The sequence below is a fragment of the Centropristis striata genome, chromosome 21 (assembly GCF_030273125.1).
Source record: "Centropristis striata isolate RG_2023a ecotype Rhode Island chromosome 21, C.striata_1.0, whole genome shotgun sequence".
Taxonomy (NCBI): domain Eukaryota; kingdom Metazoa; phylum Chordata; class Actinopteri; order Perciformes; family Serranidae; genus Centropristis; species Centropristis striata.
The window spans coordinates 179,436-198,276 of NC_081537.1; the positions used below are offsets into that span (position 1 = coordinate 179,436).

At 32.8% G+C, this 18,841-nt stretch overlaps 1 protein-coding gene across 1 annotated transcript; it reads right to left on the bottom strand.

The window, feature by feature from the left end:
- Positions 1–743: 743 nt before the first annotated feature.
- On the bottom strand, positions 744–18,497 carry get4 (guided entry of tail-anchored proteins factor 4). Its single transcript, XM_059325029.1, has 9 exons — positions 18,351–18,497; positions 11,661–11,739; positions 10,020–10,101; positions 9,114–9,263; positions 7,183–7,321; positions 5,810–5,950; positions 4,225–4,300; positions 2,916–2,988; positions 744–1,477 (listed from the first exon to the last, which is right to left on the bottom strand). Exons 1-9 carry the CDS (start codon positions 18,485–18,487, stop codon positions 1,386–1,388), a joined length of 969 nt encoding a protein of 322 aa, XP_059181012.1. The 5' UTR covers positions 18,488–18,497; the 3' UTR covers positions 744–1,385.
- Between the last annotated feature and the right edge of the window lie 344 nt (positions 18,498–18,841).

An 18,841-nucleotide genomic window follows, 5' to 3' on the forward strand; every position in this document is an offset into this window, starting at 1 on the left:
AGTTTAACCCACCACTTGAATGTCGCTATGAGGACAAATAGAAGCAGAAGACTGAACCTTCTCGAGTTATTTAATGAATGACTTCTTATTGTGCACTGGCTGAACTAAACGGAGAGAAAAGGAAAATAAAAAGCGACAGAAGTCAGAAATAGTTGGTAATAGTCGTCTAGTGTAGATGTTAACATGTTTAACACACAAAGCAAGATTCACTCCAACAGATTTTCAGTTTTCAGTGTAAAAACAACTTTACATCATGTTAATTATTTCTCACTGCGACATTAAGAACTCTGAAGTGCTTCAAACTAGAGCTGCAACTAACGATTATTTTCATTATGGATTCATCTGTTGATTATTTAAACGATTAATCGATTAGTTGTTTGGTGAATAAAATGCATAAAAATATCAATGAGTGTTTCCCAAAACCACAAGATGACGTCCTCAAATCTCTATATCAAAGAGATATTCAGTTTATGGTCATAAAGGAACAAAGAAACCAGAAATATTCACATTGAAGAAGCTGAAATCAGAGAATTTGGACTTATTGTTTTTAAAAAAAAACAATTATTTGAGCATCAAAATAGTTGACGATTAATTTAACAATCTAATAATTGTTGCAGCTCTACTCATACTCATACATTTTTATGCAAAAAATGGCTGAAAAGTTTTAGATTTCTCCACAATCTTCTTCTGTTGGAGATGCAAACTGCTGCTGAGCGAGTGCACAATAAGAAGAGCAGAAAAGGTTCGTTTGGTTGATATTTAATGTGTAACAAAAGACGTCTGATGAGAACTTCCAGAGAGCTTCGTCGTCTTTAAAGAGACGATGAGAAACTGGCAGATGAGTTTGACTACGAGAACAATTTAATTTACTGCTGAAACAAGAAGAGTTAAACATGGAAAGAAGCTGAGAAACAGAAACAGCAGCAGCAGCAGCTGACGGAGCTCCACGCGGCTGTTTGGCAAACAAAACGTCAGTTTATGTAGTGAGTGATTAAACCGACTGATGATGATGATTATCATCACGAAGAAGGTTTTTATTCCGTTCTCTCTACTGGGACACTCCAAACATTCCCGTCTTTTCACACACAGTTTGTTATTATCTCTTGTTTAAAAAGCAGAGAGCAAGAGTCCCAAACTAACAGAAAGAATGATTAAAATAATAATAATAATAATAATAATAATAATAATATCTTAGATAGTTGGAGGGGAGGAGTTAGCAGTCAGTCCTCTGGTTTAAGACTTGGATGGCTGATAGACGGAGGAGGGAGGAGGGTTTGATTTGGAAACAGCCTCTGAAACACGGTCCGCCTGCCCCCCCTCGCTGAGAAGATGAAGGTGGCGTGGTCTTCCTCTCTGTGTGTGTGTGTGTGTGTGTGTGTTGTAGTCTAGTCCAGCTCTATGGGGCTGCTGTCCTCCTGAGCCTCTTCAGCTCCATCATCATCCTCACCAGAACCCATCAGGCTGTTCAGCAGGTTTCCTGCAACATCAAACACACTCAGCGTTATTTACTGCACAGAACAGCGTTTATTATTATTATTATTATTATTATATCTCTATCTCTTGTATGCTGCTCTCGTCTGGGGACGCTTTCTATAACGTATGGAGCCTTTATCTGGAATATATCGGACCGTTTCTCTCTTCCTGTGTACTATGAAGGTTCCCCCTGAGAACATAGACCAGGGGTCTCAAACTCTAATTACCTGAGGGCCGCGGGAATTACTTAAAAAAAGACACAAAATGACTAAAAAAGACAAAATTACTAAAAAGGACATAAAATGACACTAAAAAGACAAAAAAAATGACTAAAATGACACAAAATTACTAAAAAAAGACAAATTTACAACAAAAAAAGACAACATGACATAAAAAAAAACTAGACAAAATTACTAAAAAATACAAAATGATATATAAAAAACTAAATGACTTAAAAAAAGACACAAAATGACATGGAAAAAAAATAAATTACTTAAAAAAGACACAAAATGACCCAAAAAAACAAAATTACTAAAAAGACATAAAATGACCCAAAAAAGACAAAAAAATGACATAAAAAACTAAATTACTTTAAAAAAGACACAAAATGACCCAAAAAGGACACAAATTACCAAAAAAGACACAAAATTACAAAAAAAGACACAAATTACCAATAAAGACACAAAATTACCAAAAAAAGAACACAAATAACCAAAAAAAGACATGAAATAACAAAAAAGAAAGACACAGAATTACCAAAAAAAAGACACAAAATTATCAAAAAAAGAACACAAATTACAAAAAAAAGAAATGAAATTACAAAAAAAGACACAAAATTACCAAAAAAAAGGACACAAATTACCAAAAAAAGACACAAAATTACCAAAAAAAAGGACACAAATTACCAAAAAAATACATGAAATTACAAAAAAAGACACAAAATTACCAAAAAAGGACACAAATTACCCAAAAAATACATGAAATTACAAAAAAGACACAAAATTACCCAAAAAAATACACAAAATTACCAAAAAAATACATGAAATTAAAAAAAAAGACACAAAATTACCAAAAAAAGGACACAAATTACCAAAAAAATACATGAAATTACAAAAAAAGACACAAATTACCAAAAGAAGACATGAAATTACAAAAAAAGACACAAAATTACTAAAAAAAAAAGACACAAAATTACCAAAAAAGACGACACAAAATTACAAAAAAAAAGACACAAAATTACCAAAAAAAGACATGAAATTACAAAAAAAAAGACACAAAATTACCAAAAAAAGACACAAAATGACTGAAAAAGAGTCGAGGTGTGATGAGAGTGAACAGTGGTGTGAAGTTGATCAGATCAGATCATAAATGGACCAAAAGTTAATATTAAACCTGATTAACACAAACACAGCAGATCAGTAACAGGAAGCCTGTTGACTCACCTAGCAGTCCTCCGTATGATGGAGACTGTTTGGGAGGAACACCAAAGAAAACCTGTCCTATTCTGTCGAGATACTGAGGAGCAGGAGGAGGAGCAGGAGGAGGAGGAGGAGGAGGAGCAGGAGGAGGAGAGGTTAGAAAATAGATATGTTTATGGATAATCAATCTCAAAACTTAAACACATGCAGCTAGAATCCTTACAGTCACAGTTACGTTTCATTAGGGATTCATGTGATAAATAACTGAGACTCACCTCATTATACATAGAAATAACTGAGACTCACCTCATTATACATATACATAGAAATAACTGAGACTCACCTCATTATACATAGAAATAACTGAGACTCACCTCATTATACATAGAAATAACTGAGACTCACCCCATTATACATAGAAATAACTGAGACTCACCTCATTATACATAGAAATAACTGAGACTCACCTCATTATACATAGAAATAACTGAGACTCACCTCATTATACATAGAAATAACTGAGACTCACCTCATTATACATAGAAATAACTGAGACTCACCTCATTATACATAGAAATAACTGAGACTCACCTCATTATACATAGAAATAACTGAGACTCACCTCATTATACATAGAAATAACTGAGACTCACCTCATTATACATAGAAATAACTGAGACTCACCTCATTATACATAGAAATAACAGACTCACCTCATTATACATAGAAATAACTGAGACTCACCTCATTATACATAGAAATAACTGAGACTCACCTCATTATACATAGAAATAACTGAGACTCACCTCATTATACATAGAAATAACTGAGACTCACCTCATTATACATAGAAATAACTGAGACTCACCTCATTATACACAGAAATAACTGAGACTCACCTCATTATACATAGAAATAACTGAGACTCACCTCATTATACATAGAAATAACTGAGACTCACCTCATTATACATAGAAATAACTGAGACTCACCTCATTATACATAGAAATAACTGAGACTCACCTCATTATACATAGAAATAACTGAGACTCACCTCATTATACATAGAAATAACTGAGACTCACCTCATTATACATAGAAATAACTGAGACTCACCTCATTATACATAGAAATAACTGAGACTCACCTCATTATACATAGAAATAACTGAGACTCACCTCATTATACACAGAAATAACTGAGACTCACCTCATTATACATAGAAATAACTGAGACTCACCTCATTATACATAGAAATAACTGAGACTCACCTCATTACACATAGAAATAACTGAGACTCACCTCATTATACATAGAAATAACTGAGACTCACCTCATTATACATGGGGTCCCTCTTCAGGGAAGGTTGATATTGCTCACATAACACTGTGAAAACTGTTAATTTACCCCTGAAGAAACAGAGAAGAACATGTTCTTTACTATCCAGAATCTAGTGTTAACACAGGAACACAAGCAGTTCACATCATGTTCCATATTCATCCAGAGGGTTAGTTTATTTCTCTACGCACTTTTTTCTCATGAATTTGTCACTTTTCTCATGAATTTGTCACTTTTTTCTTGTAAATTTGTAACTTTTTTCTCGTTAATTTGTCACTTTTTTCTCGTAAATTTGTCACTTTTCTCATGAATTCGTCACTTTTTTCTCATGAATTCGTCACTTTTTTCTCATGAATTTGTCACTTTTTTCTTGTAAATTCCTCACTTTTTTCTCATAAATTTGTCACTTTTTTCTTGTAAATTCCTCACTTTTTTCTCATGAATTTGTCACTTTTTTCTCGTTAATTTGTCACTTTTTTCTCGTAAATTTGTCCCTTTTCCTCGTAAATTTGTCACTTTTTTCTTGTAAATTTGTCACTTTTTTCTCGTTAATTTGTCACTTTTTTCTCGTAAATTTGTCACTTTTTTCTTGTAAATTTGTCGCTTTTCTTGTAAATTTGTCACTTTTTTCTCGTAAATTTGTCATTTTTTTCTTGTAAATTTGTCACTTTTCTCATGAATTCATCACTTTTTCCCATGAATTCGTCACTTTTTTCTCCTGAATTCGTCACTATTTTTCTCGTAAATTTGCCACTTTTTTCTCGTAAATTTGTCACTTTTTTCTTGTAAATTTGTTGCTTTTTTCTCGTAAATTTGTCACTTTTTTCTCGTAAATTTGTCATTTTTTTCTTGTAAATTTGTCACTTTTCTCATGAATTCATCACTTTTTCCCATGAATTCGTCACTTTTTTCTCCTGAATTCGTCACTTTTTTTCTCGTAAATTTGCCACTTTTTTCTCGTAAATTTGTCACTTTTTTCTTGTAAATTTGTTGCTTTTTTCTCGTAAATTTGTCACTTTTTTCTCGTAAATTTGTCACGTTTTTTTCTTGTAAATTTGTCACTTTTTTCTCGTAAATTTGTCATTTTTTCTTGTGAATTTGTTACTTTTTTCTAGTTAATTTGTCACTTTTTTCTTGTAAATTTGTCGTTTTTTTCTTGTAAATTTGTCGCTTTTTTCTCGTAAATTTGTCACTTTTTTCTCGTAAATTTGTCACTTTCTTCTCATGAATTTGTCACTTTTTTCTCATGAATTTGTAATTTTTTTCTTGTAAATTTGTCACTTTTCTCATGAAATCGTCACTTTTTTCTCATTAATTCGTCACTTTTTTCTCGTAAATTTGCCACTTTTTTCTCGTAAATTTGTCACTTTTTTCTTGTAAATGTGTCACTTTTTTCTCGTAAATTTGTCGCTTTTTTGTCGTAAATTTGTCACTTTTTTCTCATGAATTCGTCACTTTTTTCTCATAAATTTGTCACTTTTTTCTCATGAATTTGTCACTTTTTTTTCTCGTAACTATAATAACCTTGGTATGTCCAGGCAGAATGAAAAGTATTCAGTGTATATAAAACAGAGACTGACCCATCCACTGCCAGCAGCAGAAACCAGATAAAGTTTAGTAGAGGCTGGACGAAGGGAGGACCCTTCTCTATGGACGGGTGTTTCTCTGTGTACGTGCTGAACACCACGGAAGCACTGTTTTTGTTCTTTAAGCAGAGGAACCTGCAGAGAGAGGAGGTAGAAGAGACACAGGTTAGAAATAAAGGAGAACATGGGAAAGAAAACGTTCAGAGAGAAAGAGAGACGGGACAACAAAATCATTTTCACCCATTTAAGTCGGGAAAGCATCACCACATTTCAACCATTAAAACCCGTTGTGTTATTCTACCATTAAAGCGGGAAAGCAGGTACGTCGTTTTGTAGTATTTGTAGTTTTTTCCACCTATTTTCGGTCTCTTGGCCAATGAAATGCATCAGAATACATGTGGGAGTGTCACAATGAAACACGTTGGTTTTTAAAAAAAACTTTATTGAAGGTTTGGACAAATAAACTTCTCATAAAAAGCCACAGCTATAAGCTCTCACATACTTTATGAATGTCATTTCTATCTGCTACAGAGGCTGAAAAATCTATTATTTAGTAGGAAGAGTTGACACTTCTGTTGGATTTACAGAAAAACTTTTTTGACTTTTAAAATCACCAACCAGAGGTTTTACAGGCAGTTTTTACAGCCGTTTTAGGACTAAATGGGTTCAATGAACTGCTGACGGACAGAAAGTGGATCAGACTGCAGAATGCAGAACTTACTGGAGGAGGAAACATTAAGACTAATTTATCTACTGCATATTCTTTTTTTATTTATGTTTTATTGACATTCAGAATCAGAATCATGTACAGTGTAAACATCATGTGAGCATACTTCTTACTTCATCTGTTGTCTGCCCTAAAATGCCAAAATAATATTTTCGTTTATATCCAAGTAATGAAAATAAAAACAAACAACCATAACAACAACAACAACTAAATTAATCAAAAAAACTCTGTATGGGTAGGGATTGATCTTATCATAAATCAGAGCCATCATCATGGTTTGTGAAAATAAAATCAGGCCTATAAGAAATATAAAAATATATAAAATATATTTGACCCAGTTTTCCCAGTATGATGTGAATTTCTCCAATTTGAGATGAACAAATGCTGTTATATTCTCCATTTTATAAATGTCCATTGTAATATCCATCCATATATTTAAGCTTGTTCTCTCCTGTGATAAACATTTCCTGGTTATTCTCTTTTTACTCTGTTTAGTCGTTCCTGAGCTATGTGTGCCACTGTTTATCCTCAATGCTCAGACATAGAGAGTGATTCCAGCTTCACAACTAGTGTGTGTGTGTGTGTGTGTGTGTGTGTGTGTGTGTGTGTGTGTGTGTGTGTGTGTGTGTGTGTGACCTACTGTAGGACGGCCTGCGCCACAAACATGTCGACCTCGCTGCGGAAGCCTCGTGACGCCGAGTACTCGACCAACATGTGAGCGCAGCCCTCGCCGTCAGACGAGTGCAGGAAGTGGTAACGGGACTCGCTGTAGTTTTGTTCTGACACAAACAGGGAAATATTTAATTATTAACAGATCAATAACTGTCAAACAGGGAGAGAGCAGCTGATTACTCTGGTCAGGACCTGAAAAATAACATGTTAACCCTTTGTTGCACAACATGGTCTGAACCTGGGGTCTCAAACTGGCGGCCCGCGGGCCAATTGTGGTAATTAAAGGAAGGTCCCTTTAATTACTGTTTTTGGTAATTTATGTCTTTTTTTGGTTATTTTGTGTCTTTTTTTTTTTTAGTTTGTGTCTTTTTTATTAATTTTGTGTCTTTTTTGGTAATTATGTATCTTTTTTTTGGTAATTTTGTGTCTTTTTTTTTTAGTAATTTTGTGTCTTTTTTTTTGTAATTTAGTTTTTTTCTGTCATGTTGTGTCTTTTTTTTAGTAATTTTGTGTCTTTTTTGGTAATTATGTATCTTTTTTTGGTAATTTTGTGTCTTTTTTTTTAGTAATTTAGTTTTTTTCTGTCATGTTGTGTCTTTTTTTTAGTAATTGTGTCTTTTTATTAATTTTGTGTCTTTTTTTAGTAGTTTTGTGTCTTTTTATTAATTTTGTGTCTTTTTTGGTAATTTAGTTTTTTTGTCATGTTGTGTCTTTTTTTAGTAATTTTGTATCTTTTTTTGGTAATTTTGTGTCTTTTTTGGTAATTATGTATCTTTTTTTTCGTAATTTTGTGTCTTTTTTATTAATTTTGTGTCTTTTTTGGTAATTATGTATCTTTTTTGGTAATTTTTGTGTCTTTTTTTAGTAATTTAGTTTTTTTCTGTCATGTTGTGTCTTTTTTTTAGTAATTGTGTCTTTTTATTAATTTTGTGTCTTTTTTGGTAATTTAGTTTTTTTGTCATGTTGTGTCTTTTTTTAGTAATTTTGTATCTTTTTTTGGTAATTTTGTGTCTTTTTTTAAAATAATTTTATGTCTTTTTTTTAGTAATTTTGTGTTTTTTTGGGGTCATTTTTTTCTTTTTGAAGTAATTTAGTTTTTTCTGTCATTTTATGTCTTTTTTGGTCATTTTGTGTCTTTTTAAAAAAAATAATTTTGTGTCTTTTTTGGTAATTCTGTGTATTTTTTGGTCATTTTGTGTCTTTTTTTTAGTAATTTTGTGTCTTTTTTTGGTCATTTTGATACTGCCTCCAGCGGCCCCCAGGTTATTTGAGTTTGAGACCCCTGGTCTAAAGTGACCAGAGTTTTTATGTTCTATATCTTTGCACTAAATTCATTTTTTCATTCAATATTGCAGGTTTTCCTCAAATAACTACTCTTCTAATGCACAAGGTGATTTCTGACCCATGTTGTGCATTAGAAGGTGTTTATATGTTGTCACCCATTTAAAACCTGACAAAGAAGACACAAATATTAACTATCCTAGTTTGTTAAATTGGTGTTTTTTCCAATGTAAATTATTATTTGGTGGCTCTAATAAGTCTCAAATGTTAAAATATGTGATTTTCCAATGTAACCTGGTGGTTCTAACAACTCTTTTAAAGTTAAACCTTCAAAATAAGACAAACATAGTTACACATATACTCACATTGTTCATTCAGTGAATCACTTTTTGTATCACTACTCTTCTAATGCACAAGGTCATTTTAGACCCATGTGTGTAAACTTGATGTAATAATACAAAAACTATTTCATTCATAAAGTATGAAAGGAAAAATGGATATAATGATCTGCTGTAATAAAAAAAACAGATATTCAAACACACAGCAGCATTAATAACATGAGGAATGAATGGATGGATGAGTATATATATATATATATATATATAGTAATACACTAACCTTTCCACAGGGTGATGGCTAGCAGCTGGTGCAGTTTGGGGTGGCCCAGCTTCCCGGATCCTCCCGTCGACCACTTCAAGGCTCTGGACACAAACGCAACTCTCTCTGGAGAGTTCTGGTCCATCGGGCTGAACAGCTTCGCCAGGCATTCTACACACACACACACACACACACACACACACACACACACACACACACACACACACAGAAAAATACACAAGGTTATAATAGTTTTAGATTTTTCATTAGTTTTAGTTTTAATTTCGTTGTGATTTTTTGTCTTCAAATCCAGTTAGTTTTAATGAGTTTTTAGAGTGAGTTTGCTAGTTTTAATTAGTTTTTATTTTTTGGAAAATGCTTAGTTTTAGTTTAGTTTTTATTAGTTGTAGCTGTTTTGTAATGGGGTATTTGTTGGGTGCCAGATTCAATAAGGTCACAATAAATGTTGCCTGTCAAATTTTTCTTGTAACTTTGTCACTTTTTTCTCGTAATTTTGTCACGTTTTTCTTGTAAATTCGCCCCTTTTTCTCTTTAATTTTTCACTTTTTTCTCTTTAATTTGTCACTTTTTTCTCGTAAATTTGTCACTTTTTTCATGAAATGTGTCACTTTTGTCTTGTAAATTTTTTTATAAAGTTTATTACATATTTATTGTATATAGGTGTGGGGGAAACAATGACATTTTTATCTGGACGTATTACAGTAATGAATTTGTGAATCAAAAATATATTTAAAAATATAGAAAATATTATTTTAGCACAAAACAATGAATTGTGCCTCATTATGGAGATATTGTTCATTCATATAAAAGTGAAATATATTTAGTTTAATAAAGTATGTCCTTATAATCTCCACAGACAGAACTGTGACCCTCTTGGGACTGAATACAGGTAATATTTCCACTCACCTAATATTTCATCGTCGACTTTGGCCTCAGATTTCTCCAACACCTCCAGAACCAGCATGGACAGGTCTGCTGCACTGTTTTGCTGCAGATAGAAACAAAATCTTTATTTACATATTTTTTTTTACAACCTTGATGGCTGGGAGGAGAAGCTTAATCAATTAATCGATCATGAATATATCACCCCACTAACCGTCTTCTAACTGACTTCTGGTTTACTTTACATGCACAACTAAAACTGTGGATGTTTACATTACATACATACATTAGAACTGGAAACAGTTTAACATTTATCTTCTCTCTAAACAGCATGTAACCAGAAATAATCAGATGCCAACATTATCTTTCTGCTGCACACTGTCACATACAAACCAAAGTTATAATAGTTTTGGATATTTCATTAGTTTTAGTTTTAATTTTGTTGTGATTTTTTGTTATCAAATTCAGTTCGTTTTAATGAGTTTTTAGAGTGAGTTTGCTTTTTTCTTTAAATTTGTCACTCTTTTTCTCGTAAATTTGAGAATTTTTTCCATGCAAATTTGACATTTTTTTCTTGTAAATTTGTCACTTTTTTCTTTTGAATTTGTCACTTTTTTCTTGTGAATTTGTCACTTTTTTCTTGTGAATTTGTGACTTTTTTCTTGTGAATTTGTGACTTTTTTCTTGTGAATTTGTGACTTTTTTCTCGTGAATTTGTCACCTATCTGGGGTTTTACATGAGCATTTACACTGATTTAACTCTTGGTGTGGGACAAACCAGGCCAGCTTATAATGCAGAAATCTAGTAGAACATGTAGTACATGTAGTAGAACATGTAGTACATCTAGTAGAATGTAGTACATCTAGTAGAACATGTAGTAAATCTAGTAGAACATGTAGTACATCTAGTAGAACATGTAGTACATCTAGTAGAACATGTAGTATGTCTAGTAGAACATGTAGTACATGTAGTAGAACATGTGGTATATCTAGTAGAACATGTAGTATGTCTAGTAGGACATGTAGTACATGTAGAACATGTAGTACATGTAGTATATCTAGTAGAACATGTAGTATATCTAGTAGAACATGTAGTATATCTAGTAGAACATGTAGTACATCTAGTAGAACATGTAGTATATCTAGTAGAACATGTAGTATATCTAGTAGAACATGTAGTACATGTAGAACATGTAGTACATGTAGTATATCTAGTAGAACATGTAGTATATCTAGTAGAACATGTAGTACATCTAGTAGAACATGTAGTATGTCTAGTAGAACATGTAGTACATGTAGTAGAACATGTAGTACGTCTAGTAGAACATGTAGTACATGTAGTAGAACATGTAGTACATGTAGTAGAACATGCAGTATATCTAGTAGAACATGTAGTACGTCTAGTAGAACATGTAGTACATGTAGTAGAACATGTAGTACATGTAGTAGAACATGCAGTATATCTAGTAGAACATGCAGTATATCTAGTAGAACATGTAGTACATGTAGTAGAACGTGTAGTACATGTAGTAGAACATGTATTACATATAGTAGAACGTGTAGTAGAACATGTAGTAGAACACGTAGTAGAACATGTAGTACATGTAGTAGAACATATAGTAGAACGTGTAGTAGAACATGTAGTACATGTAGTAGAACGTGTACCTGGTTGTAGCTGAAGAAGAGCAGAGCTCCGTTGTACATCAGCTCTCTGGCCTCGGCGTGTTTGGCCTGTGACATGTACCTGATGGAGAGAAAATAACTTTTATTATCATTACACACATTAACAAGTACTAGAACAACAAGATTAGCCATCAACACGTCCAAACGTATAAAACACACATATAATATGACAATATCAGGTGGACCAAGGTTATAATAGTTGTTTTTTTTTGTCATAATTATGAGATAGTCAAAATTATGAGATAAAAGTTGAAATTATGAGATAAAAAGTCAAAATTATAAGATAAAAAGTCAAAATATGAGACAAAAAGTCATACAAGATTAAAACACACAAAACATATGACAGAGGTGGATCAAGGTTATAATAGTTGTTGTTTTTTACTACTTTTAGTTTTAATTTCGTTGTGAATTTTTGTTTTTAAATTCAGTTAGTTTTATTGAGTTTTTAGAGTGAGTTTGCTAGTTTTAGTTTAGTTGTAGTTGTTTTGTGATGTTCTATATGTTGGTGCCAGATTCAAAGAGGTCATAATAAATGTTTCCTTTATTTCTTTGGTTTATCATCTCAGCCCCAATAAGGTTATTAACTCTCACAGTTCAGGTGTTTATCATGTTGGTTGTTGTGTAAACATCCCAGTCTCAGTAAACAGATTCTCCATGTGTTCCTGTTCACTAACACAATCCTCTTTATAATAGAAACTCTGGATTATCTATGAAAAAAGTTGACAAAGACGAAAAAAAAGGACATTTTCACTATAATTTTAATTCGTTTTAGTTAGTTTTGTAACCACAAAATACAGTTTCAGTTAGTTAGCGTTTTTTTAAAAACTCTTGTTTTTACTCTTGTCATTTAACAAAAATGTTTTTTCAATCCTAGTTTTCGTTATTTCGTTATTCATATGAAACTCACATTAAACTTTCATGTCAAGGTGGGGGCCACAAAATATCATCACGAGGGCCACAATTGGCCCGCGGGCCGCCAGTTTGAGACCCCTGTTATAAAGTGTTTCTTAGTTTAGTTTTTCTCTGTGAAATGTAACAATAATTAATTAATTTCCCAACACACTTTATGTTAATGTTCCTTTTCACACAATGAGAAAATAAATCCAGAAAGTCTTGAAACGCCTCGTTACAACATGTTCACTTCAGTTTAGTTCTTTATGTAACGACAACATAATAATACAGATACATTTACCTTTATTATTGAAATCCACACTTTATATTCATTCTTGTTGTTTAATATATTAGATTGTTTGTTTTTTTAAAATTGAATATCTGGAAGAGCTCTGTAATAACATTTTCAAACCATATTTTTATTTGCTTTATTTTAATTGACATAATTGTAACTGGACTTTGTGATAAGGAAAGGAAATGAGGAGAAAACTAAGAAAAAAACCTCAGAAACATTAAACATAATACACAATACACTTCACAACATGGGTTGTCAAAAGTATCGATACTCAGAAAAGTATCGATACTAAAACGTCGTATCCGGATACGATACTCATTTTCAAAAGTATCGATAGCCGCAGCTAGCAATTAAAGGCTCACACGAACATGTAGTATATCTAGTAGAACATGTAGTACATCTAGTAGAACATGTAGTACATCTAGTAGAACATGTAGTACATCTAGTAGAACATGTAGTACATCTAGTAGAACATGTAGTATATCTAGTAGAACATGTATTATATCTAGTAGAACATGTAGTACATCTAGTAGAACATGTAGTACATCTAGTAGAACATGTAGTACATCTAGTAGAACATGTAGTATATCCAGTAGAACATGTATTATATCTAGTAGAACATGTAGTACATCTACTAGAACATGTAGTACATCTAGTAGAACATGTAGTACATCTAGTAGAACATGTAGTACATCTAGTAGAACATGTAGTACATCTAGTAGAACATGTAGTACATCTAGTAGAACATGTAGTACATCTAGTAGAACATGTAGTATATCTAGTAGAACATGTAGTATATCTAGTAGAACATGTATTATATCTAGTAGAACATGTAGTACATCTAGTAGAACATGTAGTACATCTAGTAGAACATGTAGTACATCTAGTAGAACATGTAGTATATCCAGTAGAACATGTATTATATCTAGTAGAACATGTAGTACATCTACTAGAACATGTAGTACATCTAGTAGAACATGTAGTACATCTAGTAGAACATGTAGTACATCTAGTAGAACATGTAGTACATCTAGTAGAACATGTAGTACATCTAGTAGAACATGTAGTATATCCAGTAGAACATGTATTATATCTAGTAGAACATGTAGTACATCTACTAGAACATGTAGTACATCTAGTAGAACATGTAGTACATCTAGTAGAACATGTAGCACATCTAGTAGAACATGTAGTACATCTAGTAGAACATGTAGTACATCTAGTAGAACATGTAGTATATCCAGTAGAACATGTAGTACATCTAGTAGAACATGTAGTACATCTAGTAGAACATGTAGTATATCCAGTAGAACATGTAGTACATCTAGTAGAACATGTAGTATATCCAGTAGAACATGTAGTACATCTAGTAGAACATGTAGTATATCTAGTAGAACATGTAGTATATCCAGTAGAACATGTAGTGTATCCAGTAGAACATGTAGTATATCCAGTAGAACATGTAGTACATCTAGTAGAACATGTAGTATATCCAGTAGAACATGTAGTACGTCTAGTAGAACATGTAGTACATCTAGTAGAACATGTAGTATATCTAGTAGAACATGTAGTATGTCTAGTAGAACATGTAGTATATCCAGTAGAACATGTAGTATGTCTAGTAGAACATGTAGTATATCTAGTAGAACATGTAGTATATCTAGTAGAACATGTAGTACATCTAGTAGAACATGTAGTATATCCAGTAGAACATGTAGTATATCCAGTAGAACATGTAGTATATCTAGTAGAACATGTAGTACATATAGTAGAACATGTAGTATATCCAGTAGAACATGTAGTACATCTAGTAGAACATGTAGTACATCTAGTAGAACATGTAGTACATCTAGTAGAACATGTAGTATATCTAGTAGAACATGTAGTACATCTAGTAGAACATGTAGTACATCTAGTAGAACATGTAGTACATCTAGTAGAACATGTAGTATGTCTAGTAGAACATGTAGTACATCTAGTAGAACATGTAGTACATCTAGTAGAACATGTAGCATATCTAGTAGAACATGTAGTACATCTAGTAGAACATGTAGTACATCTAGTAGAACATGTAGTACATCTAGTAGAACATGTAGTATATCTAGTAGAACATGTAGTATATCTAGTAGAACATGTAGTACGTCTAGTAGAACATGTAGTATATCCAGTAGAACATGTAGTACATCTAGTAGAACATGTAGTACATCTAGTAGAACATGTAGTACATCTAGTAGAACATGTAGTATATCTAGTAGAACATGTAGTATATCTAGTAGAACATGTAGTATATCCAGTAGAACATGTAGTATATCTAGTAGAACATGTAGTACATCTAGTAGAACATGTAGTATATCTAGTAGAACATGTAGTATATCTAGTAGAACATGTAGTATATCCAGTAGAACATGTAGTATGTCTAGTAGAACATGTAGTACATCTAGTAGAACATGTAGTACGTCTAGTAGAAAATGTAGTACATATAGTAGAACATGTAGTACATCTAGTAGAACATGTAGTACATCTAGTAGAACATGTAGTATATCTAGTAGAACATGTAGCATATCTAGTAGAACATGTAGTATATCTAGTAGAACATGTAGTACATCTAGTAGAACATAGAACGTAGAACGTTGATTACATACATGTATCAATAATAATAATCCTATAATATATTTGGAATATATAAAACACTTTGAGTGGGTCCATTCTGCATAACGAGTACTTTTTCCTTTTGATACTTTAAGTACATTTTGATGCTGATACTTTTGTACTTTTACTTCAGTAAGTTTTGAATGCAGGACTTTTACTTGTAGTGGAGTAATTTCACAGTGTGTATTAGTACTTTTACTGCAGTCAGAGATCTGAATACTTCTTCCACCACTGACGACCTCAGACCTGAAGCTTCTTATCATAGCTGCAGTTAACTGGTTTTATTATAAATATTTAACCTGTTTGGTTCTGTTCATTGTTACATGTTGCATTTTTCTTGTTAATAAAGAATATTTGTTACATGTTGGGGTCTTTGTTTTGATCCTGGTGGGGGCATTATGAAGACATGAGACTAGAAGTCTGCTTATCTGGACACAGACTGTGTGTACGTCAGTGTTCCCTATGGAGCCAACAGATAACAGGCTGCTGTTGCTGCAAATACACAACAAGGTATCAACGGCAATGTTGCTGTGAGGAGAGCAACTTTCTACAAGAGAGAAAAGAGGCCAGCTGCAGCTTTTAGACTGTTACAGTCTTACATATTAGGGTTGTCATGATACTAAAATATTCAACTCGATACCATTTTCGATACCACCAGGATAAAAACAAAGACCCCGAAATTGAACAGAAATATTTTTAACAACAGGAAAAATGCAACATGTAAAAATGAACAGAACCACAGGTTAAATATTAATAATAAAAAACAGTTGTGCAAAAAGAAACTGCAACTATGATAACAAGCTTCAGATACTCGATACTTTGAATTCATCAAGTTTTTTTATGTTAAATCTCGACTTGAAAAGTAACTAAAGCTGTCTAAAGCTAAATGTAGCGGAGTAGAAGTATAAAGTTATATAAAATGGAAATACTCAAGTAAAGTACCTCCAAGTTGTACTTAAGTACAGTACTTGAGTAAATGTACTTTGTTACATTCCACCATTGGAGGTAGTGCAACAAATAAATAAATACAATAAACAATAACAATATTGTGGGCTGTTTGGTTGCTTTTCTCTGCTTCATTCTGAGACTTTAAGAGAGAAAATGACACTTTTCAGTCACCAACATTGATGTAAACGTATTAACTCTTAATGCTTATGTATACGGCAATTAACCTAATATGGGCATACTACGTGCCTGATTTATTTATTTACGTATTTACGTTTAATTGCTAGCTGCGGCTATCGATACTTTTTAAAATGAGTATTGTATCTGGATACAACGTTTTAGTATCGATACTTTTTTGAGTATTGATACTTTTGACAACCCTAATGTGAGCATCTCAAGAGATAATAAAGCAATTATGACAGTTAGTCCTGAGAGACAGCAAGGAGCAGGGCAGTAAACTCTCCCTGTAATAGAGAAGGATTGGCTTTAAATTGATTGATTCAGTTTGGCAGCACAACTAATCAATAATCACCTCGTACAGCATCCACAGCGTCCAGTCTGAGGACCTGAGGACCTGAATCACTGGATTCTTTTAAGTCACATTAAAACACATTTTTACAGACTTGCATTCACGTGATGTTGGTCCTTCTAACTTTTGTGGTATGTTTATATGCATATATGTATATAATATATATATATATATATATATATATATGTATTTGTATGAGTGTATATATATTAGGGTTGTCAAAAGTATCGAAACTCAAAAAAGTATCGATACTAAAACGTTGTATCCGGATACGATACTCATTTTCAAAAGTATCGATCCAACAACTTATTAAGCAGCTAAACCATACAACCTCAAAATATTGTTCCAATTGTTATTGTTTATTGTATTTATTTATTGTTTGCACGACCTCAGACCTGAAGCTTGTTATCATAGTTGCAGTTTCTTTTTGCAACAACTGTTTTTTATTACAAATATTTAACCTGTGGTGTTACATTTTTCTTGTTGATAAAAATATTTCTGTTAAATTTTGGGGTCTTTGTTTTTATCCTTGTGGTATTGAAAATTTTAGTATCGTGACAACCCTAATATATATATATATATATATATATTCTTCATTATTGGTTTCTTATTCTTGCAGGAGTTTTATTCATGCTTGTTCACTTTGTGAACACTGTTTTTAAAGGTGCTATATAAATAAAGGTGGTATCATTATTATTATTATTATTATATTATTATTATTATTATTATTATTATTATTATCCAGGTTTATATACTGGATTTGGACAGGATGAACATTAAACGTTCATTAATGACATGATGAAGATGATCAGATGATAACTGATGATCCCAGATACTAACAGTGTGACTGATGTAAACATAAACACCTATAAATCTAAATAAATAAACTATTAGTGGGATAAACACAGTTATAGCTGTAGCAGACATTAGCATAGCTAGCACCGCAGTGTGGCTAACTGGCTAATGCTAACACACGTTTAGGAGATAAAACCCGACTAAAACAGCAGTTAGCCGGTTTATTCTGTTACTTTACAGGTAAAGTATGTTTTATAATGTAATGTAACGCATCCTTGTATCAGCGGTTCCTGCATTTTTAAGCCGAAATGAGTGAAGTTGTGTTGCAAAAACATGAAGCTAAGCAGCTAGCTAGCCGCAGTTAGCTGTCCCGTTTTATGACAGCTAATAGATTGACAGGACAGCTGTCCACACAGACAGGACGGACCAGCGGGAGTGGGCGGGTCCGCTGTGGGGCTCGACCAATCAGAGCGGGACAGGCGTGCCAGCAGGTTTGACAGTAGAATGATCTGGAAGAGGCCCGGGGCCGGAGGATCTTTATGTTTATCACCGTTAAACGGGTTCTTACCTAAAGAACAGGGTCCGGTACATCTGGTGGGCTTCATAGTAGTCCCCCTTCTCCACACTGGCCCTCAGCTTCCCCTCCACCCGCTGCACGCCTCCTCGGTTCCTGCAGCACCTCAGAGACTCCTGCTGCTCCGCCATGTCTGCTCATACACCTCTATGGGAGACGGACCGCGAAGCTTTAAATCAACTCAGCCTCTCCGGCCGCCGTAGCTCGGTTCACAGCTAGTGGGCGTGGTCGGAACCATAGACACATATACAGATAATATATATATATAATAATAATAATAGTAGTAATAATAATATATAATAACATGTCTATGGTCGGAACCATAGACACATATACAGATAATATATATATAATAATAATAAATATAATAACATATAATAATAATAATATATAATAACATGTCTATGGTCGGAACCATAGACACATATACAAATAATATATATATATAATAATAATAAATATAATAACATATAATTATAATAATA